Raw genomic sequence first — 27,614 nt, 5'->3', positions numbered from 1 at the left:
CCAACTCAGAAACCCTCCTTGCAGATGTAATAGCCACTAGAAAGACTACTTTCTGAGAGAGTGTCAATAAGGGAATCTCCCTAATGTTTTCAAACGGCGGTTTCTGAAGCACCGAGAGCACCAGATTCAAATCCCACAGAGGCAGCGGTGGTCGAACCGGAGGGGCCACATGTCGAACCCCCTGAACAAGCGTACTCATCAATGAATGAAGTCGCCAAAGGTCGCTGAAAAAAAGACAGCCAAAGCTGAAAGCATAAATCAGCCAATAATGCCCCCATGGAGCCACGTCTGACGCCTGGCCACAAACCTCTGTACCTTCCGATTGAGTCGAGAGGCCAATAGATCCACATCTGGTGTGCCCCACCTTAGGCAAATGAGCTGAAATACTTCTGGATGCAGCGACCATTCCCCCTGGTCCAGCAGCTGACTGAGGTAGTCTGCCTGCCAGTTTTCTACGCCCGGAATGTATGCGGCCGACGTATGTGACCTCCATTACTGCAGCCAAGCTCCTAGTCCCTCCTTGATGGTTGACATACGCCACTGCCGTGGCATTGTCCAACTGGATCCTGAACGGATGCCCCTGTAACCTCTGTGACCATGTGGAGAGGCACCGCCTGATCACCCGAAACTCCAGAATATTCTTCCTGCATCCAGTGACTCTGGACCGACTGTACGCTCCAAACTCTACCCCAGCTGGTCAGGCTGGCGCCCACTGTGATCACCGTCCAATGAAGAGGAGGGAACGAAGGCCCGGAAACCTCAGCCACCATAGAAGGCATTTTTTACTCCCTTGCGCCCGCATGCCGCTTCCACCCTGGCAACAAAGGACCCCAGGACCGCCGACAGAGCGTCCATAGGCACCGCAGGTGCAGGGAAACCAATTACAATAACAGGGATGTCTGGGGAAGAAGCACCAGCTTCTGATGCTATGCTGCTGATCCACTCATCTGTTACCACTAGGGACCTAAGGCAAGCCACAAAAAATGCCCACCCTCCTACCTGCCACAGAATTTTTTTTTAGAGTTAGTGCATGCATTACGACAAAATACAGTGCTTCACCATGAACATGTTTGTGTGCTGGGGAGCCAAATAAAACGTACGGCACTAAGGCAACATTCCTGTGATTCATTCCAAAGCTGACTTTATGCAATGCTCTTTAAGGAGTGACGTGATGTGTGTTAATGCAAGTTTTTTTTAAGGCCATATTGTGTTTTTGTAAAAAATGGACAAGACTCCAAGGGAATGGAAAATTTATACTTTATTTCAAAGGTTAATGTGCATTTAAAATTATTTACAATCATAATTTGTAACAATATTTTCATAATTCCAATAAGCATAAAAAAAAATGAATTTAATTTGGAGTAAGATGCAGAGCTGGAAAATGTTAAAAATGTTAGTACAGAACACTGGCAGGCAATATGAACTGCAGCAATACAAGAAAGCCATTCTGTAACCCTGAAACAAGCGTGACAAATTTGCTTTGTTGTCCACAGACAACCAAGGTCATGAGTCCAGAATGAACAGCAGTTCTGAACCAAAGATCTTGGCTTGTGCTCAAAGTGGTTATAGGAGAACCTACAGTGGTACAGAATGGTCATCTACTGTGTTTTTCTTTACATAGCTTCCAGGGTTTCTAATCTTCATACATTCCAGCGGCTTGTTCTGTACACTATGCTTCTCAGTACAGTTTCTTCAAGTAACTGCTGTAAAATCGAATGCACTACTCCCAAGACAAACCATTTATAACCGGTAAGGCATTTGAAAATTACATGAATCACATATTGGATACCACATGTATCCCAAATTATTATAGCGTATAAGCAGATTAAATTCATTTACCCAACTATGCTGTATCAAGGAATAAATAAAGTCCTAGGTGTTGGGGTACAAAGCACATTTAAACACAGGATGTTCTTGGTTCCAAGACACCAAGTAAGCCTAAGACCGATTGTGAAAGCATAGAACAGTGAGAAGTGCTTACACAGCAAAGTAAGAGCTTGCGACAGAGATAAAAAAAAAAAAAGTATACCAACGTGTCTTTTATATGCAAGTATAAAAGTTCTATTTAGAGAACATTGCTGGTATACACATCTGAACACGTCTGTGTAGCAGTAGGGGGTTCAGACTATATTCAATAAAGGCCTGCTTGACAAAACAAGCATAAAACATACAGACGGGGAAATTTTACAATAACTGGAACTCGTGTCCATTCCTTCCTTTCAAAAGTAGAAAGCTTTGATGCACAGAACTACAATAATTGTTGAATAATATTTTGCAAGAACAAAAAAAATAAAAAAATCAAGTCAAGAACAGAAGCCATATAAAATATTAACAAAGACTGGAAATGAAATGCAAACCAAACCCAACTATACATACACAAACAAAACAAAAAAAAAAAAACACTGTTTCATAGACAATTTTAAGGTACGAAGTTTTGAAAGGAAGGAGAAATAAAAATGCGAACACATTAATCCTAACCTATCATCCATAGTAACCCATTACTTTCATTAAACTAGTAAGCTCCAAAGTACTTTATGCCTAGACAAACTGCCCCTTTGACATTACAATTGGTTACAATTGGCTAAATTTTATTATTTTATTTCTTTTTTTAAAAGATCACTGAAAATCGAAGAATTCTGATTCTCGCAGAACAATTCCAAATTAATTCAAAAATGTTTAAGAGGCAACATGATCTGTTGAAGCAAATTGAGAATTATGCCAAATGTCAAACTGTACTGAATAGGATGATATTTTTTTAGGATTCTGGTTCTTCTATGCATGAATTGATATTGCATTACCCCAAAGAAAAAAGAAGCCAAAATGTTTTGGATAGAATAACAGCAGATCCTTGGAAGGAAAATGCTATAGAGTAAAAGTCCTTTCCATCAATGACTGATAAAAGTATGCAAACAGAAGCTGCTGTGTTGATGGGTACAGTTCAAAACAAACTGAATACAATACATTTAGAACCATACTAAAACAAGGCAGCTGTGGCTCTTCAGAACTGGTGCTAAAGATGTGCGTGATCTGTAAAACTGTTCATGAACTGTCTCATGTTGGATCTCCAACAGCAGCCGAGTGCCACCTCTAGAATGGTCAGACTGTGCCTGTATTAACTCCAAACATCTTGAGAATAGCGGCCCTTGGTCATTAGTTTCTTAATGTAATCCACCGCCAGAGCATGATCCATCTTGCCCAATTCCTCCACAATGTCATAGAAAGCATTCTGTACATCACGTGCCATATTACGGGCATCACTGCAGATGAAGAAGAAAATCATTAATGTTGCCCCAAATAGCTATAATTTTTTCAATGGAATCTACTCACACAATTTTTTTAACCACTTCCATACCAGCCACTTTCCCCCCTTCCTGCCCAGGACAATTTCTAGCTTTCAGCACTGTCGCACTTTGAATGCCAATTGTGCGGTCATGCAACACTACCCAAACTTAATGTTTATCATTTTCTTCCCACAAATAGAGCTTTTCGTGGTATTTGATCACTTCTGCGGTTTTAAATTTTTGTACTATAAATGAAAAAAAGAGCGAACTGACAGGATTTACCGAGTGGCAGATTGGCATTTGATGGGGCACTGACAGGCATTACTGATGGAGTACCGATTGTCACTTTTTTGGGGACTGATCTGCACTTTCACAGGCACTGACAGGTTTTATAGAGGGGGTCAGGTTGGCAGGTGATGGGCACCTTTTGATGGGGGCTGTGCTGATAATCAATGTGCCAATTATCAGCACAGACCCCACCTCTGACAGGGAGAGCTGCCGACTGTCTCTCCCTGTCAGCGTAAACTGAGGAAAGCTGTTTACCGGCACTTCCTGGTTCACTCGATGATCAGCTGCGATTGGTCACAGCTGATCACGTGGTACGAAGCCTCTGTCAGAGGCTTCATACCACAATCGGAGTTGCAGTGTGTCAGACTGACCCACAGCACCTCCGATCGCCGCACACCCCCACAGGTGTGTGCCGGCTCTGTTATCCTGATCATGTCCAATCAGGATAACTAAACCAAACTTAATCTAGGCTTACCTGTAGGTAAAAGTGGTCTGTAAGGGTTTACAACTACTTTAAATTATAGACTGATCATTTCTCTGTCAGTGGGCAAAATCATCAGGGGAGCAAATACTTTTTTCCCTCACTGTAACTGCATAAAAACACACCTCCGGTTTTTAGGTTTTTACTGTCCTTGTGGCGATCCTTTCACACAGCAGTGGCAAAACACTGAAAAGTATCACTTTAAGTTCAGTCTCACAGAATTTTACTGCCAACTGCGGCAAGAATATAGCCAATTCCTGTGGTTGGATTCACAGGTACATTCATATAGTTATGGTCACTAAACTTGTACAAAGCAATTACAGGCTGATAGCAGCTGCAACATGTAGTATTGTGTGGTTACCTGAGGTTAGGGACACAGGATTGCCCCTGGATGCATTATGTTGTGTGGTCTGTTCCAATCACAGCTATTCCCTCCATGTAAAATGACATAAAAAGCACAAGGACAGCTGCAACCACTATCACCTTTTCCTTGACCTGAACAGACTGAGTGGTTGCAACTAGCCACAGCAATCTGTGAATCCAGATGCAGAAATACACTGGATTCCAATGTGAATGTGATCTTTAACATGGCTGTTAAAAAGCAAGATCCACGGTTACAACTGGTCTCCAAATTAGGGTAAGCCGAAGAGTTACAGGTGTACAACCATACCTTTGGCTTAGAAAGAAAACTAGCCCTGCCTAAGTCGTTAATATCAATGATCAGCCTCGTCAAATATGAATGTTTATACAAATGCCTTGGGCATGGTCAACATGTAGCATATTCTTTGTTTGGTGATCATACAAAGGTGATGAGTAAAGGTTTTCAGTAAACATTTCCGACTTTAAAGTGCATGTAAACCCGAAAAATTGTTTTAATTAAGGCTTGTACCTTGTATAGTATAGGATTTCATGTCACCTGTGCCCAGTCTTGCCACAAAGAGTTAATTTCTCCCCCTTTCTGTGAGTGACAGGTGATTTACATATCTCATGCAGGAGCCTGAGAGAGACATTACTTCAGATCCCCTCCTAATTTCTTCGCCAGCTCTCCCAGAATTGGCTGCTCCACACCTCAGCATGATTGGGCATGCTGAATTCATGTGGTGACTTTTCTGGGTTTTGACTGGATGTTAGTGTTCATAGCAGAACTTCAGTGTAAGAAATACACAGGAGAAAATGCACATTGACAAGGGTAGTGTAGAGGTGGGCGAAGAGTCTGACATCATGACTCCACCTACTGAGCTCCAGACAACAGACCCACCCACACAATCTGCAGTTTTTGGGGTCTCCTAACAGACAGAGGGGAGATGTTTGACAGGTAAGGATACCTGATGGAGGCATGTATAGCCTTATAGATAACCACTATGGCAGTAGTTTAGAAAGTATGAGAGTGGGTTTACATCCACTTTAAAATTGGGGAATACATGATGAATGTGTGACACAGACATAATGCTTTTTATTTATGTTTTTTGGAAATGACCCAAAGAAAATATAACTGGTGCAGTCAGCATGCTATGCAGGGGCTACATAAATGCAGACATGTAAGTATTTTTATGTGAAACAACGGCATGCTGTTCCAAATCTACCCCCAACATTGTTTAGTTATTAATTTGCAGAGATTCGGATTAAACAGTGCAAATCTGGTTACGGATGCTGCCAATTGAACTACATATGTCAATGAGATGTTGCTCAAGTATGAAGCTGAGAGACCTGCCGGATGCTATGCAGCAGTTTCCTTTATAAAAGTTCTGCTAACACATGTAATATCACTGCAACAGTTCAAAGTCTAACCAAATTCTGACGTTGCCAGGACTTACTCACCCACATATATAGATATGAGCATTCTCCTCATTAATCAGCTTCCACAGATGTTCCTTGTTTTTCTTAATAAGGTGTTGGACATAGATCTGTAAAACATGAATTAAAGCTTTATGCCACAACGCAAATCCAAATGACACTATATATGGGAACTATACACCAACTCTTTGGACACAAGTAAAAAAAAAGCCTCACGTGCAGTAAGACACAAGCACAGTTGACAAAAAGCAGAAATAATGACTCAAATCATAAAAGAAAAAGCACATTATGGTCATACAACAATATAGTCTTGATATATGTAAATAGGAATATATGTAGAGATTCTCACCAATTATACATACATATACACACACACACTAGAGCTGCATGATTAATTGTTAAGAATCGTTATCGCAATTTTTTCCCCAGTTGTGATCTTGACAAAGTATTTTCCAATTCTTTCTATGCAGAGAATTCTCTCTCCTCTGCTAAAGCAGACAGCCATCAAAAGAAAGGGAAAAAAAAAATGAAAAAAAAAAAAAAGGAAAAAGAAGAGGGCAGTCTGCCAAGAATCACAACATTTTTTTTAGCAGTGGAACCCAAGTATAAACATTGTAACGATTTGTCCTTTAGATCAAAGGAATACACTTTGGTGTGTAAATGAGGGAAGTTTAACCACTTAAACACTAAACCATTTCTGACATTTGTTGGTTTCAAGTTAAAATTATTTTTGTTTGCTAGAAAATTACTTAGAACCGCAAAACTATATAATATATATATATATATATATATATATATATATATATATATATATATATATATATATATATATTGCACATACATACACACACAGTGGGGACGGAAAGTATTCAGACCCCCTTACATTTTTCACTCTGTTATATTGGCGCCATTTCCTAAAATCATTTAAGTTCATTTTTTCCTCATTAATGTACACACAGCACCCCCTATTAAAAACACAGAATTGTTGACATTTTTGCAGATTTATTAAAAAAAGAAAAACTGAAATATCACTATAAGGGAATACTTATTAAGGTTGCCAAAAGATATACGGTACTAGGTTAAAGGTCTAAGATAATATGCTTAGGCGTGCATTTCACTAAGTTCAGAATTAAGATGCAAGATGTTGACATATTAGGATGCATCTGTCTGCGGTAAGAGGTACAAAGCTAAGATAGGACTGGTTACGCAAGAATATGGTCAGTCAGCAGATGTTGAAATGACGAAATAACTATCAGAAGACTGTATTTCACCTTTGACTTAGATAATGTCATGAGTTTAAGAAAAATGTCGATGTATGTATGAATTACCTGATTGGTTAAACCACAGGGCTGTCCTTCTGTTCAAACTAAATAAAATTGTTGTGTGTGCTTCAATAGGCACATTCATTATTCACGTACAATAGCGTGTATGTGTAATGTTTTGTCCACCGGTGAAAGGGACCTCCGCTCTTCAATCCTAGCCTAGGCTACCAGGGGTTACTTACAGAAGACGAGCAACCTAACAGTTTTGGTACCAGCAAAGTGGGGTTCGTCTCGTCTTGCGACAGGTAAGTCACTTTACTCTTTTTTACCTGATTGGTGAATGGTGTAAACACTTACTCTGTCCGGGCGGCCGCTACGAACTTAGTTTAAAATTAAAAGAAGTAACTGTGCCTTCGCGATGGACTAGGCTGGTCACTCGGGAGGTGAAAAGGGCTCGCAAGGAATTTATAGGTTTAGGGGAGTCCGACTAGGTTGGTCTGACTTAAAACTATTGGTGATAGTATTTTTAACACGGGAAGTAGTAGATTACGCCCGTGACAAAGGGATTGGTGGAGTGGACGCCCATTTGAAAAAATTTTTTTTTTAAAAAAAAAAAAAAAAGTGCACTATAAATTGATAAATGTATTGCAATACGGTTATGTCATGTCTTAAAGTATATTAAGAATATGTCTGTTTCTCTCTAGGTACGTGTGTAAGTATATAGAGTATAAGTTTTAATATAGAGTATAAGGAAAATAATTGTTGTTGTTTAAATAAGTGCAGAATATGAGGAGCCCTCTTGTAGTGACATAGTATCCGCCTGCCCCCATTGCACGTTAGGTCTACTCTTCCTAAGAATAGATGACAAGTGGATTTTACTGACCACCAGACCAGGGGGGTTCTCTTGCAGACTTGGTGTAAGAGGGGTATATCCCGCCACCAGGAAAGATTTACCCTTCATCGTATATTAAGGGTAAATCTTCATAGTTTTATATAAGTCCATCTGCCCCAAAAAAAGATCAGGGATCCTACTCCCAGACCAGAGACCGGATTGTTGGACAAACCGGGTGTTATCACCTGTGTCCTGCCACTAGACACACACTGCCCAGACTACTAGATGGGGAATACTGCAGCAACCCAAGCCATGGCCACCCCATCACCCTATGAATTTGTCAGTAATATGATCCCTGGCCCCCAGGTAGAACCATTTTGGACACAAGTCCGGGAAAGGTGTCAGCAATTGGGAATCCATGACCCAGGACCCCAAGGTCCTTGTTCAGAGGAAGACTGGCAAGAAGTCAGTAAAATTTGTCAGGTACATAAGCATTCTTATCCTCCCTGCAAAGGGGCTGACCCACAATACATGAAGGATTGTTTCTGTGCATGGAACAAATGCCTTGGAAAATATAGGCAATTGTGGACAGCAAGGACATTGGAAATCCCAGTGCCCTTATAGGACTGGACAGATTAGAGCAAGAGGCAGAGGCAGGGGATTTAACCCCCAGACCCGCCCACAGTATCCCCGTTATCTGCCATACCAGAACCCTCGTCAACCACTACCCCAATATCCTACACAGCCACAAATAATGCACCGAGGGAAACTCTGTTGGTATTAATGGGACACCTGTCACCCATCCCATCACTCCACCACTGACTGTAGCCACTCCAGAAGGACAGAAATTATGTACCCAAACTTTTGCCGTCTTGTCCTCATGCCCTGTGCCCCTTATGGGACGGGACCTCTTGGCACAACTGTGTATTACCATTAAGTTTAATAAAGAAGGTTCCCTTACCGCTAGTTCACCATTATGTGACTTACATGGCCCTAAGCGACATGCACACAGAGGGTTCCCAAAAAGACATGCACACAGGAGTTTCTTTCTAATGATACCTTCCTCCCTTGACCATCACACAATTTGGGCAGAAAACAAAGGTAGTGTGGGCTTTATTAATTGCACACCATATGCACCCCAAATGCGGTCAGATGCAGGGATACAATATCAAAAACAGTATCCCCTACCCCCAGAGAAAGTCAAAGGCATCTCCCCTCAAATTAATGATTACATATCAAAAGGTATCCTGAGACCAATCATCAGTCCCTGGAACACACCCATTTACCCTGTAAAGAAGGCCAGTGGCGAGTGGAGACTCATCCAAGACCTCAGAGCAGTAAACAAACAAGTGATTCCCCTCCCACCCCTAGTCTCAGACATCACTTTTATTTTCTCATGCATACCGGCAGACTCTCTATGCTACACAGTAATTGATTTAGCGAATGCTTTCTTTAGCATTCCCATTGCAGAGGAAGCCCAACCTATGTTTGCTTTCTCCTGGGCCGGGGGCCAACTAACCTGGCAAGGGTATGTAGACAGTCCAGCCGCCTTCTCTATGGTACTCAACGAGACTGTCAAGTCTTGGACATCTGAGCGAGGGTCGGTACTGATACAGTATGTGGACGACTTGCTCCTGTGCAGTCGAACTGCTGAAGAATGTGCGGTCGATTCAACATCACTGTTACAACACCTAGCTCACGCCGGGCATCTAGCCTCAAGGAAGAAAATACAATGGTGCCAGCCACAGGTAGAATACCTAGGGTGCATTCTAAAGGAAGGGACAAGGCTAGTGTCCCCCAAACGTGCCGCAGCCCTTCGAGCTCTCAGTCCCCCAAAAGACAAGGCCGCCCTACTCTCATTTTTGGGTGCAATGGTATATTGCCGCCAATGGATCCCTGACTGTTCTCATTGTGATAGTATCCTAAGAGAGGCTACTGGCTCGACAGCCCCTAAATTAATAGATTGGACTGAAGACAGACTACAAGCTTTTCAAGCTCTATTAAACAGTCTGTCAAATGCTCCCGCCCTAGGGTTGGTAGACTATGGTAAAGCTTTTCAACTATACTGTGTAGTCTCGGGGACCTCTTTTGCCGCCGTGCTAACACAACAGCATGGAACAGGCTACCGCCCTGTCTCCTACCTATCTAAAAAAAACTCCCCATCCAAGTACAGGGAATGCCATTCTGTCTCCAAAATCTTGCTGCCTGTGCAATGGCTGTACAAGATGCAAACAAATTAGTGCTAGGTCACCCATTGACTCTCTATACCACTCATTCAGTCACGCATCTTATTCAGAACATGAATACCCAACATATGACCTCGCAAAGACTTAGTGGTTATGAGATAACACTGATGAACGCTGATAACCTCACACTCAAATATGTGCCTGCCAGCAACCCCGCTGTGCGCCTTTTGCATTCCATGTTGCGTTTACCACATGACCCAGACATTATACATGACTGTTCGGAAAAGGTTGCTGCTATTACCAGTCCCAGACCGGATCTCACTGACACCCCTATCTCAGGTGCAGAGGATGTTTTCGTTGACGGTAGCTGCTCACGTCCCTCTGACTCCACCTTTTTAACCGGTTATGCAGTTGTTCAACTACCAGACATCGTACTGGAGGCAAAATCATTACCTCCTTCTTCAGCCCAGGTAGCAGAGTTAGAAGCCCTCACTAGGGCCTGCATTCTATTCACCGGTAAAGAGGTGAACGTCTACACAGACAGTAGATATGCTTTTGGAGTGGTGCATGATTTTGGTGTGATATGGGCCAATAGAGGTTTTAAAACAGCAGACAACAAAATAATTGGCAACTCCACACAGATTAGTGCTCTCCTCCAAGCCATTCTTCTTCCAAAAAAGGTAGCCATAATTAAAGTAAAGGCACACTCCTCTGACAGCAGTCGTGTTTCAAAAGGGAATGCTCTTGCTGACAGAGAAGCTAAAAGAGCTGCTGCCTTTTCCCCTAACCCACCTGCCCCCACAACAATGTTTTTCAAGGAACACTTCGCAGCACCTAACTTTAAAACTGTCATAGCACAGATGCAATCAATGGCCACAGAAGATGATGTCCATTTTTGGACAAAGGAAGGATTGACCAAAGACCCTGAAGGTCTTTGGTCAAAAGAGGGGAAGATCCACATGCAAGAACAAAATTATCACCCTTTGAGGTCCTCATGGGAATCCCCGCAAACATAGAATTACCCCCATTAGACCAAGACACTGATATTGACATTTATTCCCAACAGGAAATGTACGTGAAAAACCTGGTAAGTATGCTCCACGAAATAAACGAACAAGTTTCTGTCACCTTTTTTCCCTCTTCCCACAGAACCAACGCATCCCTTCATCCCTGGGGATAAAGTGCTGATCAAACAATTAGCACAAAGAAAGAGTATCGGACCGGCTTTCTCAGGACCATGGAAGGTGGAAAAGGTATCCAGGACCGCAGTGTTAACAGACCTAGGAAACACCTGGATCCACGCCAGCCGTCTTAAAAAGTGTCCCCAGCTTCCCTCGACTCCAGAGCCCCTGGCAGTGACAGAGAGCAGCAACTCCCAAGAACAAGATCTACAAGAAGTTCAGAGAGGCATAGAACAAATTTCCCTGGAAGATCCCACACCCCCTCAAAAGGACAAAACAGAGCCAACAACTGCCGGGATGAGAAACAAAGAAGAAGAACAGAACTCTTAGATAACAAATAATCAGAACTTTAAAAAAAGATGCTTTCTCCATCAGTGTCAGGGAAGGCTGTATGCCTTTGGGGTAGTCTGGTACTATTTGTATTCCTGCCCACATGGTTGATAGCTAACTGTATATATCATCCAGAAGATTTAGGTTTATTAAAAGGGATATGTGGACCACCTAAGATGAATAATACCCCCGGCCAAAGACATAGTAGAAGTATTGTACCCGTTAATGAGTCACCTAAGGGACTGACTAACAAGATGTTACTACTAAAATTCAAATATAGCTATGCTCAAAAATCTGGTTTTGAGAAATGCTGGATTTGCAGCAAGCTACATCCCAGTACAGCTAGAATCCCTCTCATGGCAGTCCCCTTGAATTTTACCCCCCTCCTTAATGGAACACCCCCTATCGTCCTAACGAATGTTACTAGGACCCGTCCAAATAAAACCCTCACTTTCCAAATTATAGGTAGAAGCCACTTCCCAGACTGGTGTTTCCGACTGGGAAACACCACAGATGGAGCCGAGGTTTGCAAACAAGCAAAACTTAACATTTCAATGACATCATTTAACAGTCCTTCTTTCTTCCATACTTCAGATCCCACCCTAAATGCCACCTTTTTAGACTTCCTTAGCTCCAGTACCAAGACTACAATACACCAATTAATGTCAATTCTGGTGCTCTCTGGCCTTTCTGATACTCTTAGGAACGTGTTCCATAAACGACCCCTAGCTCTAGGAAATACCATATATATATGCTGCGGCAAACTCTGTCACCCCTGGATCCCAACCAAACCCCAGGGGTGGTGTTACCTTGCAGCCCTGGTTCCTATTATGGGGGTATTAGGGGATAACAAGGGAAGTCACCTCCTTGAAGCCAGCATGCATCCTAGATATCCCCTTAGACACCGTAATAAACGAGAATTGTTTTTAGAAAAAGATATGGCCTGGGCATGGTTCCCTTCCTGGACAGGGTGGGGAATTGACCTAATGAAAAGATTAAATAATTACACTGGCATAATTGATGAGATTCTGGAGGAAAATTCTGATGACATAACCAAACTAAATCTAGAAACTAGGGCAATTAGGAAGCAACTAGAACTACATGAGTTGGCTATAGAAAGTATGAGTGCAGCCCTTACTGGCCTCTGTGAGACTACTGAGGATTATGAGTGCTGTACCTGGATTCATAATACCAGCATCAAAGTCCCAGACTACTATGACGTTATTGCTCAACACAGGGAAGAGGTAAATAAACTACAGAAAGAGGCAAGGAACATAGGAAAAAACTGGGATCCCTTCTCGAGCAGTTTTAGTTTTGGGGGATTAATATCTTGGCTCCGAAATGCTGCCATGACAATTGTCACTGTGATTCTCTTCATTCTATTTTTATATGCCTGTTATAAGATAATCAAATGTTTATGTAAAAAGGGAAACACGGTCGCTCCGAAGGATCTGAAACTCACTTCCATTGTTAAGGATCCAACGGTATGGTATAGAAACCAAGAGCACAAGGGTTCGGAGTATGAAGCCTGTGCTATTAAATTAGAAAAGGAATGATCATTATGTAAATCACAGAATGATCAAAGGAAGGATTATAAGGGAATACTTATTAAGGTTGCCAAAAGATATACGGTACTAGGTTAAAGGTCTAAGATAATATGCTTAGGCGTGCATTTCACTAAGTTCAGAATTAAGATGCAAGATGTTGACATATTAGGATGCATCTGTCTGCGGTAAGAGGTACAAAGCTAAGATAGGACTGGTTACGCAAGAATATGGTCAGTCAGCAGATGTTGAAATGACGAAATAACTATCAGAAGACTGTATTTCACCTTTGACTTAGATAATGTCATGAGTTTAAGAAAAATGTCGATGTATGTATGAATTACCTGATTGGTTAAACCACAGGGCTGTCCTTCTGTTCAAACTAAATAAAATTGTTGTGTGTGCTTCAATAGGCACATTCATTATTCACGTACAATAGCGTGTATGTGTAATGTTTTGTCCACCGGTGAAAGGGACCTCCGCTCTTCAATCCTAGCCTAGGCTACCAGGGGTTACTTACAGAAGACGAGCAACCTAACAATCACATGGTCCTAAGTATTCAGACCCTTTGCTGTTACACTCATATTTAACTCAGGTGCTGTCCATTTCTTCTGATCATCCTTGAGATGGTTCTACACCTTCATTTGAGTCCAGCTGTGTTTGATTATACTGATTGCACGCGATTAGGAAAATCCACACACCTGTCTATATAAGACCCTACAGCTCACAGTGCATGTCAGAGCAAATGAGAATCATGAGGTCAAAGCAACTGCCTGAAGAGCTCAGAGACAGAATTGTGCCAATGTTACAAAAAAAAATTCTGCTGCACTTAAGAGCACAGTGGCCTCCATAATCCTTAAATAGAAGACGTTTGGGACGACCAGAACCCTTCCTAGAACTCGCCATCCAGCCAAACAGCTATCGGGGGGGGGGGGGGGGAGCCTTGGTGAGAGAGGTAAATAAGAACCCAAAGATCACTGTGGCTGAGCTCCAGAGATGCAGTCGGGAGAAAGTTGTAGAAAGTCAACCATCACTGCAGCCCTCCACCAGTCGGGGCTTTATGGCAGAGTGGCCCGACGGAAGCCTCTCCTCAGTGCAAGACACATGAAAGCCTGCATGGCGTTTGCTAAAAAAAAAAAACACCTGAAGGTCTCCAAGATGGTGATAAATAAGATTCTCTGGTCTGATGAGACCAAGATAGAAATTTTTGCCCTTAATTCTAAGCGGTAAGTGAGGAGAAAACCAGGCACTGCTCATCACCTGTCCAATACAGTCCCAACAGTGAAGCATGGTGGTGGCAGCTTCATGCTGTGGGGGCGTTTTTGAGTTGCAAGGAGAGGACGACTGGTTGCAATCGAGGGAAAGATGAATGCGGCCAAGTACAGGGATATCCTGGACGAAAACCTTCTACAGAGTGCTCAGGACCTCAGACTGGGCTGAAGGTTTACCTTCCGACAAGACAATGTCCCTAAGCACACAGCTAAAATAACAAAGAAGTGGCTTCACAACAACTCTGTGACTGTTCTTGAATGGCCCAGCCAGAGCCCTGACTTAAAAACAATTGAGCATCTCTGGAGAGACCTAAAATGTCTGACCACCAACGTTTACCATCCAACCTGACAGAACTGGAGAGGATCTGCAAGGAGGAATGGCAGAGGATCCCCAAATCCAGGTGTGAAAAACTTGTTGCATCTTTTCCAAAAAGACTCATGGCTGTATTAGATCAAAAGGCTCCTTCTACTAAATACTGAGCAAAGGGTCTGAATACTTAGGACCATGTGATATTACAGTTTTTCTTTTTTAATAAATCTGCAAAAATGTCAACAATTCTGCGTTTTTCTGTCAATATGGGGTAACACTCACAGGATTTACATTCCAATCATCTTCTTATTCCTATGTTTTTTGCTCTGCCCCACTTTCATGTAATCTTTAGGTCTTGTACTGAGCAAAAATTAAGTTATTATTCTGCAGTATTCCATTATCTGGTGGTGGTTTTGGCCATTGCAACTTGTTACTAATGTAAATTTTAATATTGTAATAATTTACAAACACCTTCTGTTTAATGCTAGTTAATTTAGTCCTTGCTAGACCTTTCCCACATCTTTCATGTCCCCTCAGGATTATTCACAGAGACAGGGCTCAGGAAAGTAAGGATATATTCACCATGGCACTTTTAACCGGTCTCAGTCGTGGGTCACTCATTCCCTTGGTATATTCGTTTTTTTGTAGTGTCAGTGCTCCAAGCCACGCCTGGGATTGGTCAGGTATACTATGCCTGGGACCACTTGGAAGAGGTGGTCTGGTAAAGTTTGCTTCAGTGTGAGTGTCAACCATGTCAGAGCACAGAACTCTCCAGAGGACTATGTACAGAAACAGGGATCACTGTGACCTGGTTAGCAGCGGTGATGATGCAAGTGTGCCTGGAAGCACTTCCTTTTAGTCTAGTGTGAGTGTAGACCAGCGGGGGAGTGGGTACAATCAAACTCAAGCATGGTTCAGTTCAACCCGTCTGAGTGCGAGTGCACTCTGTACTGCTCAAAACTACGATGAACAAAAAAAGACTTCAGTGAATGTACAGTGTTTTCCAAAAACACACTTTAAAAATATGGCCCATCAGAAAGGTCATCTTAATGTTTTTTGTTTTCATACCTTTTCTTTCTGATCTCGAGAGAAAGCAACATTTAGCTGAGTAAGAACACCATCTTTGTGAAATTTGGCAAGTTCTTCTTTGTACAGATAGTCTTCATGTTCGTGTCGGCAGCCATAGTAAAGAACAGTCTCTCCGACCTCCTTTCCTAAATAAGAAAATTAAGTCCGTAAGGGAGGGTACACCTTGGCTACAATCCTACATGTCATCTACACTGCGGTATAGTAAGCGAGACAAAAAACAGTGCAGAACTCTTACAGGACACTGGTTGGATAGAAGACACCTATTAAACATGAGGCTGGCCATAGAAGAGTCTTTTTTCATTTAACCAACTGACCCAATTCCCCTATCCACACATTGGTGGTGGATGGGGGAATCCACCCCCACTGTTTCTTTGTATTCTGAAAGGCTGTACACCGCAGTGCTGATCGAACATTTTTTTTCAAACGGGACAGTTGAACAGAAGTCGATTGGTAGATCAACTTCTGTTTCAACCAACAGTGGCCATACATAAAATTTCCTCTGGTTCTTGCTGAGCCAGTCAAAATGTTGACACATATATGGCCAGCTTAAGCATATGTGGCATTCTAGCTGCAGGCAATAAAGTCATTGAGCTAGTTTTTAATAAGCAATTACACTCATTCTGTCTTGCGACAGATTTATTTATTACAGTACTTATATAGAGCCATCAATTTACACAGCAATTTGCATATACACTATATTGTACATTCACATCAGGCTCTTGCCCTCAGGACACTTACAATCTAAGGTCCCCAATTTACAGTTATATATACACATAGTAGGGCCAAATGACCCATGTATTTGGTGCATGGGAGGAAACCAGTGTAATTAGAAGGAGGATCTGGACAGCCGCACGCCAATAAAAACGCTTTTAATAAAATAAATAAAAGTTTAAACCACAGCTGGGTACAGGATAAATAGTTATAGCTAAATGTTGTAGCTATGACTAAGCACTGTTGAGTGTGAAACGCATTAGTGGATCTATCCTGTACTCTGCTGTGGTTTGAACTTTTGTTAGTTATTTTATTCAATAAAGGCATTTTTATTGGAGTGCGGCTGTATACTTACCTGCACCTGTTGCTTCCACTTTGAGGAAAGTGTCATTCTCAACACACCCACCTAGAGTGGTGATCCCTACTCCACTTTGCTTCAGGAAACCAGAGTAGCCGAAGGAAACCAACACAGGCACAGGGAGAACATGCAAACTCTAGGCAGGTAGTGCCATGGTTGGGATTTAAACTGATGACCCTATTGCTGCTAGGCAGAAGTGCTAACCACTTAGCCACTGTACTATCCTTACTGATAGACAATCAGGCAATTTAACTTGCACTAGATGGGTTTAGTGTTGCATGGCTACGGGGCAATCTATTTTATAGTAATGTAAAACATTTGTTCTGTTGCCGTGCATTGGCAGCTTGTTCCCAAATGAATGCATATTAATGCATCAAATACAGCAGGTTTTCCTGCATGCAGTAACACACTACAACAGAACAGACAGGTGGGAAGAGACCCTAAGGCTGGCTTTCCAACAATGCATTGCAGTTACCCAGGGTCAAACGTCTTTTTTACTGCAATGCATGATGTGTGGTGCCATGGTACTGTCATTCATTTGGGATTGTTCCGGTGGGAACCATCTATGCGTTGTGGTGCACTGCATTAAAAAGCATTGTGTCCAGTGCATTGGCAGCCTAGAATAATTGGGATAATTGGGATGCCTTATAGCAATGCAAATACACTATTTTATATTACAGAAACAAACGCCACATCACTGCTTATATGTCCATAGAGTGTATATACTGCATTCATACATACACATACTAGGGCCAATTTACCTACCAGCTGTAGCCAAAAAGCAGAAATCTTTTGCACACTCCTTCATAAATGAATATGGATCAGTGACAATTCCATAACACCCTTGTATGTACAGAGCAGTATTCTTCCTACTGATGTTATCTTGAAGTATGTGTCCATTACAAAACTATGACCTTAACCTATGTCAGACACTTGTGAATGCAACTCTGGCTCAGTGGAGAAAATGTGTTGCTACTTGAATGGGCACAACATCTATGTATGTAGTCAGCCAGGCTGACATCGGTCCATCAAAATATTAAAAGCAACATTAAAATTTAAGTTGCATGCTAAAGATGTGTGTATCACAAGAAAAAAAATCAAAAATCAAAAAACAAAACATGTGTCAGACCTGATTTTAGAATACCTGGACCACAAGGACACAAAGGTATATTGAATGTGTCACTAGCAGAGGCTACTTATGAAGTGCAACCTCATTAGTACCTGGTACTCACTAAACCTGTCAAAATTGAACCTCTCCTCTATGTTTCAGAAGATGTAAGCAAATAGGCATTAAATTCTGCGCGGTTTATTTTTTTCTTTTTTAATCTAGTTTATGTGGCAAACATACTCCAAATTCAGACAGTTTTGGACAAGAATTTATGCACTGATCCACTCGGTTACCAAGATCAACATCCCCAAGAATGCACTCAAGGTTTTTTAAACAAACCTAGAGAGGACATTCTTAGACACGTTCAACACATTCCCAGACACTTATCTTCTACATATTTCTAGCTGTGAAACTATCAAACACAAAGGCCTAAAAGTCTTTGGTGGTTGATATCACAACATGAAATGCTCATCTGATCATATGGATCATCTGAACTAGAAAATAGTAAACACCCTAAAAAATAAACCGGTGACATTTGAGAAGGTCTAGGATCCATGGATACATTCTATAAAACCTCCCACTTAGCCCCATTATGGAGAAATTCATGGAGCGGGACACACATTCTTTCCTCACTACTTTATGTTGTCTACCTTTTTTTCCTTTCAGCTTTTTCCTCTGCTTACTCTAAAACAGTCTGATCCTTGCATTGCGCTGTACATGTTAGAAGATCACTGAAGCTGAACTAATGTTCCAACATCTAAAGTAAAATGTATCTTGATCCTGGATAGTATCTACTATTACATAGGGGAAAAATGACCTTTGTATACTTATACTCCAATCCTGCTCTCTAGATCTACAGTAAACTGTATTTGCTATGCCTTATGTAATGTCTTGCAGATACATTTGTGAAACCTACATTCTGACAGTGCTTACTTTGTAAACCTTGTATAAGGCCAGTCATACACAGTTCAACTCTTGGCGGTTCAGAAGGAGCCCCCCTGCCAGGAGAGGACAATTGCCGATTCCCCTGTTAGCACTGTCTGTGTTGATTGTGAGGGGGAGGGGGGAGGGGGTGTGTAAATCAAGCAAATTTCCTGCAACCAAATAAATTTGCTCAGTGTATGGCCAGCCTAAGGGTGGGTCTGTACAATTGCAATACAGAAAAATAACTGTTGGTCTGTCAAAATGTACCCAGCTTTTAAATCCAGTTGTGGGCCAAGAACAGAGCATTTTTGTGGATTGAGGGGGCGTTAGTCCGTCCCTGCTATCTTTTGCTTAACTCCCTATTCTACTGCCCACAAGATAGAAACAAATCATTCCGTAGTTCAAAATATAAGGATTAGGAGGGCTAATCTGACTCCTTAATGTGTTTGTAAAGGTGACCCGCAACCCCCCCCCCCCCCACCCCAGTGGTCAGTCAATGTCACCCTGCGGCTCCAACGCTTACCGCAGGCTTTCCTCAGGGCGATCGCCTTCTATATCTTCTCGCATCTCCTCTCACCTCCTGGTGGCAAGCGTAGCTTCCTTCCGAGTGACAGACAGGCAGCCCGCTAGCTTCCCCTGCGTTGCGTCTCCTCTCCTCACATCCCCTCCTCCCACCAGCTTAGATTCTCCTTTCACCCAATTGGGAAATGGGTTTCAAGACCCACTTCCAGATTGCCCAGGAGGAGAATCGGTGTGAAAATCACAAATAATAATTGGCTATTGTCACTTAACTGGGTGGGCTGGGAGTGCAGTGCTCCCCATTTTAAAGCCCATTAGAGCCTCTGGCTCTAATCACACGCTTCAAAGAAAAACACCCCCCCATTGGAATCCATGGTCTGGCTTCCCAGTAGCTCAAGGGGCCGGACGCATGGATGAGAGGGGCACCCATGCGCCCCCTATGGACGGGCCGCTGCTGCTCTGCATTAAGGTAAAAAACATTCTGTATGCAGCTCCCCTCAGCCATCGTTATCCTTATCTGAGCCCGATCTCGGTCCAGCGATGTGCATAAGAGTAGAGGCTCTCTAGGCACTTTCCCTGCTTTGTGGCTCAGACACAGCAGTGGGAGCCTTTGGCTGTAAATCACAGCCAGCGAGGATGGAGCAGGGGGCAGGGCCGAGCCCAGCTCTGTGTGTCTTATGAGAGCAAGCATGTACAAGTGCCCCCATAGCAAGCAGTTTGCTATGGGGGCACTCAGCAGGGAGGGTAGGTAGAAGCCAGAAGCGCCAGCAGGGGACACCACTGCACAGAGCAGGCAAGTAAAACATGTTTTTAAAAAAATTGAGCCTTTAGAACCACTTTAAGCTAACACAGGATGTGTGTGCATAGAACATCCCTCGCTCTTTTTTTTTCATCTATTAAACAGATATAACAGAACACTTTCAATAGTTTAATAAACTAAAAGAAAGCATATAAGTGAAGTTTAATGTTAGGGTTTGCATGCAATTTAGAAGAACTGAAAAGACAAAGCAGTACATAATATTAGAAGCCCCCATTGCCAATGTATTTGTCAATCAACCTACCTTGCTGCTTTAACCATTCTCTTTCCTGTATAAATCCGATAAATGGAGCAATGCCAGTGCCAGGCCCAACCATGATGACAGGTGTACTGGGTTTAAAAGGCAGTCTGAATTGTGACTTGCGGACATACATGGGTACTGTTGATTTATGGCCATTGTCACAGGGTTGCTTGTTTTTAAGCCAGTTGGTGGCAACTCCTTTGTTTGCTCGACCAGTCTTGGTTTCATACTCTACCAGCACTGCACAGATATGTATGGAATTGGCATGAACCTGCAACACGGGACAAAAATATTCAATAAAGGAAGACTGATAGTAAGCCATATAAACATGCTACTACTAAAGTCAAGGAAGCCACACAGAAACATTTACCAATTGCCAACCACTTTAGGCCTCATTGCACACTGGGCATTTTTACATTTTGGGCGTAGGACTTTTATTTAATTTTTATTTTTTAACTGCCTCTAAACTCCCCTGCATGTTAGTCTATGTGCTTATGCACACATTGGCTTTTATCAGAATTTTGTGGCAGGAGGGGAGTTTAGTGGCAAAAAAAGAAAAAAAGAAAAACCCTCTGCCAGCACATTCTGACATTTGTTTTTTTAAAGTAGGCAGATGTCCTTAAAAAAACAGTGATTAGCTGGTTGCTAAGGAGCGGGTGGGGAAGCTGGCTGCCACGTCCATAACAATAGATGAGTCATTAGCTGAATATAAAAAAAAAAGAAAAAAGAAAAAAGAAGAAGAACAAGCACATTGGCGGCAAAACAAAAATATGAAAAAAGAAGAGAGGAAATGAGCGAGCGCTGTAGATTCATCATCAATCACAACAGCTACTGCCACCACTGACCCCAAAAAAAGGCTCCCACCTAAATAGCTAAGCCACGAGGCCAGCCAGTGATGTTGCCCCCTTGAGATGTCATTGACTGAGGCCACGCTAGCTGTTATGTTGCCCCTTTGTTATTTAATTTTTTTGGGTCGGTGGCAGGCCCCCCCGCCCCCCTCAAAATAAAAACTGGTGTTGTGTTTTTATTTACTTTTTATTACTTTTCTGGTGATCGAGTAGGGGTTGGAGGAGGGTTCTGGGGGGTCCCCTCAAAATCCATACCAGACTCAAAAGGGCTTGGTGTGGATTTTGGGGATCCCCACAACTTTTTTTCACATTTTTTTTATTGCCTGCAAGGTTTTTGTTACATTCAGCTGTCAGCAGGGAACCCTGCTGACAGTGGACTCATCTGTTTGGTAAGGGTGCAGCAGCCAGCTTCCCGGCCCGCTCCTTAATAACCAGCTATTCACTGGTTAAGGAAACCGGCAGCCCCGCTCCTTAATGCTGAAGATATCAAACATAGCTTACACACTAAACACTGCTAAACGCCTCCAAAAAAATTTAAAACCTTAACATTGTAATCAAAATTTGTCCAGTTCAACAGGAATCGTCTGAATTTCTTTCAGTGTATATCTGGTCATTCGACTGGCTTCTGTGAAACGGTCCTGCTGGAAAATATGTATTCAATCAGCGCGTGCAGCCTGATCAGTGTATTCTGATGGCAGGGGAGTACCACTATCAAAATACAAAGACCCAGTGGGGAGGATTGCCCCATCCACATTGAATGTGTGGATGTAGAAATTGGTTCCAATTTTTTCATTCAGCTGGCTGGCTGAACAAAATAACTGAATGGTCAACATAGGGGGCAACCCATAGTTTCATAGTGCACTGCAGGAAATAGATTTTACAAGCAAGTCAAAAATCCCATCGTCATACAATCAGGGACACAGGACCGCAAAGAACATCTAAAAAGCAGTACAATGGGAGGCTAGGTTTACACAGCCAAAACTGGCATCAGAAGAGACCTGGCAACAAGCCTGTCCAGTTTGAGGTTCCATCTGGATGCCAGGAGATCAACATCTGGCATTCCACACCTGTGGCAAAGAGCTTGAAACACCTTCAGATAAAAACGCCCATTCGAGAGATTCAGATGCCAAAGACTGAAAAAGTCTGCCTGCCAGTATCCAAACATCTGAAGGTAACCAATTCTAAAAACGAAAGATCCTGTACTGTACAACTAAGAAGAAAATAATTCAAAGAAAGAAAAAACGCTGCAAGTAAACATTTAATTTACTTGATTTTTTGCTTTCACCCCTAATTTTTAAGTTGGTAAACCAACAGGAGACATAGGAAATGTGTGCTTTATACGGGAAAAAATTGCCACTGTTCTTTGCTTAAAGTTTCCCAAGCAAGCTGTAGGATATGTAGAGTACATATGGTTTTGTCAGAACTTACCTTTGAAGAAGAGGCAATTGAATAGTAACGAGCCTGTAAACGGGGCAACAACTCACAAAGGTGGTCAAGTGGAGGTCGTAACGAAGGCATATCTTCCAGAATAGCCAAAATATTCCTCCTTGCTTCTAAAACCCAGCTGAGATACAAAGCCTACAAATATTTGAAAAACACATTTAATAAGAAAGTGATTTCATAATGATTAAGCATTCAATAAAGGTCGCTTACCATGTAATGTCTTTAAAAGGGCTTTAAAAATAAAACAGGCAATGCTTAAATTGCAAAATTAACTGCAACCAGATAAACACAAACACACACTAAATGTGTGTTAAAAACTATTTCTAAAAAAAATAAATAAAATAAGGATTTTTTGTACTCACCGTAAAATCCTTTTCTCTGTAGTTCACGGACTGACACAGCCCCTTTCTTAGACCATTGAGTTGTTAAGCCACCTTCAGGAGAGGACTAGGCAGAACATGTTATAATAAAACTAGAACCTTCTAGTTCCACCCAAGGGGCAGTCCCTTAGGTAACAACTCCTCAGCCTGCTACTGCAGCCTCAGTACGTCATCAAGCAGTATAACAGACAAAAATAGGAGGGGAGGGTGCTGTGTAAGTTGGTGAAATACAGAGAAAAGGGGGGCGTGGCCTGCAGCTGCATGGCGTAGGAAGCACTTTGAGTGAGCTCCGGCTGCTATACATCCTTCCCGCTATCCTTGTGGACTATTCTGCACACCTTTCTCGGGTACATCACCCCTTTCTGCACGGGAGGACACCCCGCACCCATGTCGCCGCCGAAGCGGTCCCAGGGTGCGATTGCCAAACTTGGAAAGTTCCGGGCGGACGGCCCGGACCTCGTGGAGGAAGATGGCGCCGCGCCGGGTCAGGCCGAAGCGAATCCTCCCTCAGGTGACACCGCTCGCATCCTCGAGGCTGTCACCCTTTGCCGCACCTCTCTTACCTCCAGGATTGAGGAGGTTAAGATGGACATTTCTCTCATCCGCCAGGACCTTCACAAGCTGCGGGAGAGGGTCGGAGAAGCGGAGCGCAGGTTGGGGCATGTTGAAGATGATATTCCCCCCCTTCAGATAACAACCGAACGCCTGCAGCACCAGCTCTCTGCCGTCCTAAGTAAGCAGGACGACCTCGAAAACAGAATGCGCCGCTGTAACTTGCGCCTCGTGGGACTGCCGGAGAAGGCGGAGGGCTCCGATCCCCCTGCATTCCTTGAAGCCCTGCTGATTGCCAATTTTGGCCGGGAGGCCTTCTCCTCCACATTTGCAGTTGAGCGTGCGCACCGCCTGGCCTCAAGACCTCCACCTCCAGGGGCCCCCCCGCGCACCTTCATCGCCAAGATGCTCAACTACCGGGATCGCGACGCGGTTCTGCGTCTCACTCGCGAGAAGGGCAACATTCCTTACGAGGATAAGCGCATCGCGGTTTTTCCTGACTTCTCCTCCGAGGTCCAGAAGAAGAGGGCCCAGTTTACCGAGGCCAAGCGTCAACTCCGCCTTCGCCATCTAGCCTACGCGATGATGTACCCGGCTCGGCTCCGCGTAGTGCGGGACGGCAAGACCCATTTTTTTGAGGACCCCGCAGCAGTGCTCTCCTGGCTGGAACAACGTCCGGATGATGTCCCTGCTTGACTCTACTAATCGCATTGCCGCGCCCTGCCGACCCGGATGATGGCCTTACTGTGTGGGGGACAGTTATGGAGTGAACTGTGAGTAAGCCAGGGCCTTGGCTGCCCCCTTCCTCTCTCTCGCCCAGCTACTGCCCAATATGCCTCCCCCACTCCTATGTCATCCGATACCTTTATGCACATCCCCCCTACACCGTGTCCCTCAGGTGTCCTACCCTATTGTGGTCCCCCCTTTCCACAGACATTTTGTGCAGCCACTGACTCGGATGCTCCCCTAGGCTGATTTTTCCCTATGTCAAGGCTGACTACGTGGACGCACTGCATAGTTGAACTCTGTTCGTCCCTGCTTTCAGCGGGGGGTGGGCCTGGCCGTGCGCATTCTCTTTGCCAGTGTGCGCTTTTCCTGGTCCATCTCGGCTGGGTCCATCTCCTGCTGTTACTCCAAGTTGGGTTTCCCTGGCCGGCCTCAGCTTCCCAGCCTACTGTGTGTTGCTGTGTTTGTTTACTGCCCTGCCGGTCCAGAGTGGGCGTTGTTCAGTTACATTTTGCAATCGCAAGATTCTGTTTAAAGTTTGAGTTACACAATGTATTTCTTCTTGCATCTTTTTTTAACATGTCTGACTATTTATCTGCTGCTTATCATTGTTTCCCATGCCTCGGCCGCCCCTCCCCCTGCTCGACTTTTGTCTGCTGGTGGGGCTGCCGACTACGGGTCCCAGGGGTCCTGCATAACATCATGCATCTGTCATGTCGGCCCTTAAGGTAGTTACTTGGAATGTGCGGGGCCTGCGTGACAGATCCAAGCGGGTGGCGGTGCTCACGCATCTTAAACACATGCGGGCGGACATCATGGTTCTAGTTGAAACTCACATTACGGGTCAGCTACAACTCTCTCTTAAAAAACCATGGATCGGGTGGATGTATCACGCCCCTTATACCAATAATTCCTGCGGGGTTGCAGTCCTGGTTGCTAAAACTGCTCATTTCCATCTCCACACTCTGCGCACTGACAGACGGGGGCGATATGTATTTCTACATGTTACGATAGGGGGTCTGGAGTTCCTTCTGTTAGCCTTTTACATACCCCCGCCCTTTCAGTTTGAGGCTCTCCGAGATGGGCTGGACTTTATGCTGCAACACCCCACGGTGCCAGCTATGTGGCTGGGTGACTTCAACTCAGTGATCTCCCCCGTCTTGGACAGACTCACGTTGTCCCCTGCGTCCGCTTCCCCCCCCCCGCTGACTAGATTTGGCAAGTTCCTAGCCGAATTCGCCCTCACGGATACCTGGAGGTATAGCCATCCTAGCCGCAGGGCATACTCCTGCTTCACGCCGGCGCATAATGCCATGTCTCGGATAGATATGATCCTGCTCTCCCCAGCCCTGCTCCCGCATTTACGGGAGGTGGGATTCGGGACCAGGATCCTCTCTGACCATTCCCCCTATTGGGTCAGTCTCAGCCTGCCCTCCACCTCGGCGCCTCGCCTGTGGAGGTTGAATCCTTTTTGGCTGACAATCCTCCCAGACCTGGAGGTTATCCGGCGTGAATGGGAGTATTATTTCAGTGCTAACACAGCCTCGGCCTCGTATGGTTCGGTGTGGGAGGCTTTTAAATTACATGCCCGCTTACTGATGACGACGCATATCAATCGATTTAGGGACTCCTCTCGACAGACTGTGCGGCAGGCCGAGCTAGAGCTGGAGGCATTGGAGAGCGAATTTATAGCACACCCTACGCCCTCCAATTCCGCCAAGTTACGACTGCACTCCCGACTTACCGACCAACTACACACTGACAGGGCTGGGAGAAAGATATACTATAGTAAGCAGAAAGCTTATGAGTATGGTGAGCGGGCGGGGAAGTTGTTATCCTATATGGCCCACATGGACCATCGACCCCCGGTGGTGGTCCGGCTTGCATCTGCGGGGGGGCTTGTGCTGTCGGAGCCGAGGGAGGTGGCTGGTGAATTTAGGCGTTTTTATGCTGATCTATACACATCCGAAGCCAACGGCTCCTTGGATGATCTGCGCGCCCTGCTATACTCGGTGGACTTCCCAAGTCTCGAGGACTCTCAGGTTGAGCTCCTCGAGGCCCCTATTACTGAGGAGTGTATAGCTGAGGCAATAGCTTGTTTGCCGCCGTCCAAGGCCCCGGGCTCGGATGGCCTCCCCCGAGAGTTCTACACCCAATTCCAGGAGGTTCTGCTCCCTAAACTTCACTCGCTTTACACCCACATATTTGACACAGGCACCCTTCCCCGCTCTATGAGTGAGGCAATTCTGGTCCTCATTCCTAAGCCGGGAAAGGACCCCCTATACCCTGAGTCCTATCGTCCTATATCGCTACTGCAGCTGGATATCAAAATATTGGCCAAAATCCTCGCCCTTAGGCTTAATAAGGTGATACATCGTCTTATCCATGCTGACCAGACCGGCTTTATGCCTGGCAAAAATACGGCCTTTAATCTTCGGAGGTTGTTCATGAATCTGCAGGCTTCTCATGACAACACCGGATCCAGGGTAGTGGTCAGTTTGGATGCCGCTAAGGCGTTCGACTCGGTGGAGTGGGGGTACCTGTGGGAATGCCTGCACAGGTTTGGCTTTGGCCCCAAATTTGTGCGCTGGATCCAGCTTCTCTACCAGGCCCCATCTGCCCGTGTCCTGGTGAATGGCCAGACCTCGGACCCTTTCTCTCTATCCCGCGGTACGCGTCAGGGGTGCCCTATATCGCCCCTGCTGTATGCGCTGGCTGTGGAGCCCCTGGCCATTGCCCTTAGGGACCATCCGGACATTCGGGGACTCCGCATGGGTAGCCTGTCGGAAGTTGTAAGTCTTTACGCGGATGACATGCTACTGTATCTGGAGGATGCTGGTCCCTCACTGGCGGCGGCTTTAGAACTGATTCAGCGTTTTGGCACCTTCTCGGGTCTCCGCATTAATTGGTCTAAGTCCCAAATTCTCCCTATTGATATATCCGTCCCTACGAAGACGCAGGCCCTGCTGCCTCTCGAGTGCACGGATCGGATTAGATACCTGGGTATTCACTGTTCTCGCTCCCCTGCAGACTATGTTAGTCTTAATTTGTCACCCATCTTTCCTTTCCTGAAACAGAAGACTCAGGTCTGGTCCAGGCTCCCCCTCGGAGTTATGGGCCGCCTGGGTCTTGTCAAAA

General features: G+C 44.2%; 1 protein-coding gene across 4 annotated transcripts in view; it reads right to left on the bottom strand.

The window, feature by feature from the left end:
• Nucleotides 1-1,240: 1,240 nt before the first annotated feature.
• Nucleotides 1,241-27,614, bottom strand: part of POR (cytochrome p450 oxidoreductase) — a 203,311-nt gene continuing 176,937 nt past the window's right edge. For all 4 annotated transcript variants that reach the window (XM_077482182.1, XM_077482183.1, XM_077482181.1 and 1 more), the window contains 5 exons: nt 22,804-22,953; nt 20,531-20,798; nt 15,829-15,974; nt 5,869-5,954; nt 1,241-3,257 (listed from right to left, as the gene is read on the bottom strand). In XM_077482182.1, coding sequence (XP_077338308.1) covers nt 3,113-3,257; nt 5,869-5,954; nt 15,829-15,974; nt 20,531-20,798; nt 22,804-22,953 — 795 coding nt within the window. In that variant the 3' untranslated portion in view covers nt 1,241-3,112. The remainder of the gene's footprint in view (nt 3,258-5,868; nt 5,955-15,828; nt 15,975-20,530; nt 20,799-22,803; nt 22,954-27,614) is intronic.

The sequence above is a fragment of the Lithobates pipiens genome, unplaced genomic scaffold (assembly GCF_037356315.1).
Source record: "Lithobates pipiens isolate NorthernLeopardFrog02 unplaced genomic scaffold, aLitPip1_a1.2 Scaffold_16, whole genome shotgun sequence".
NCBI lineage: Eukaryota > Metazoa > Chordata > Amphibia > Anura > Ranidae > Lithobates > Lithobates pipiens.
This window is presented reverse-complemented; position numbering and strand designations above follow the sequence as displayed.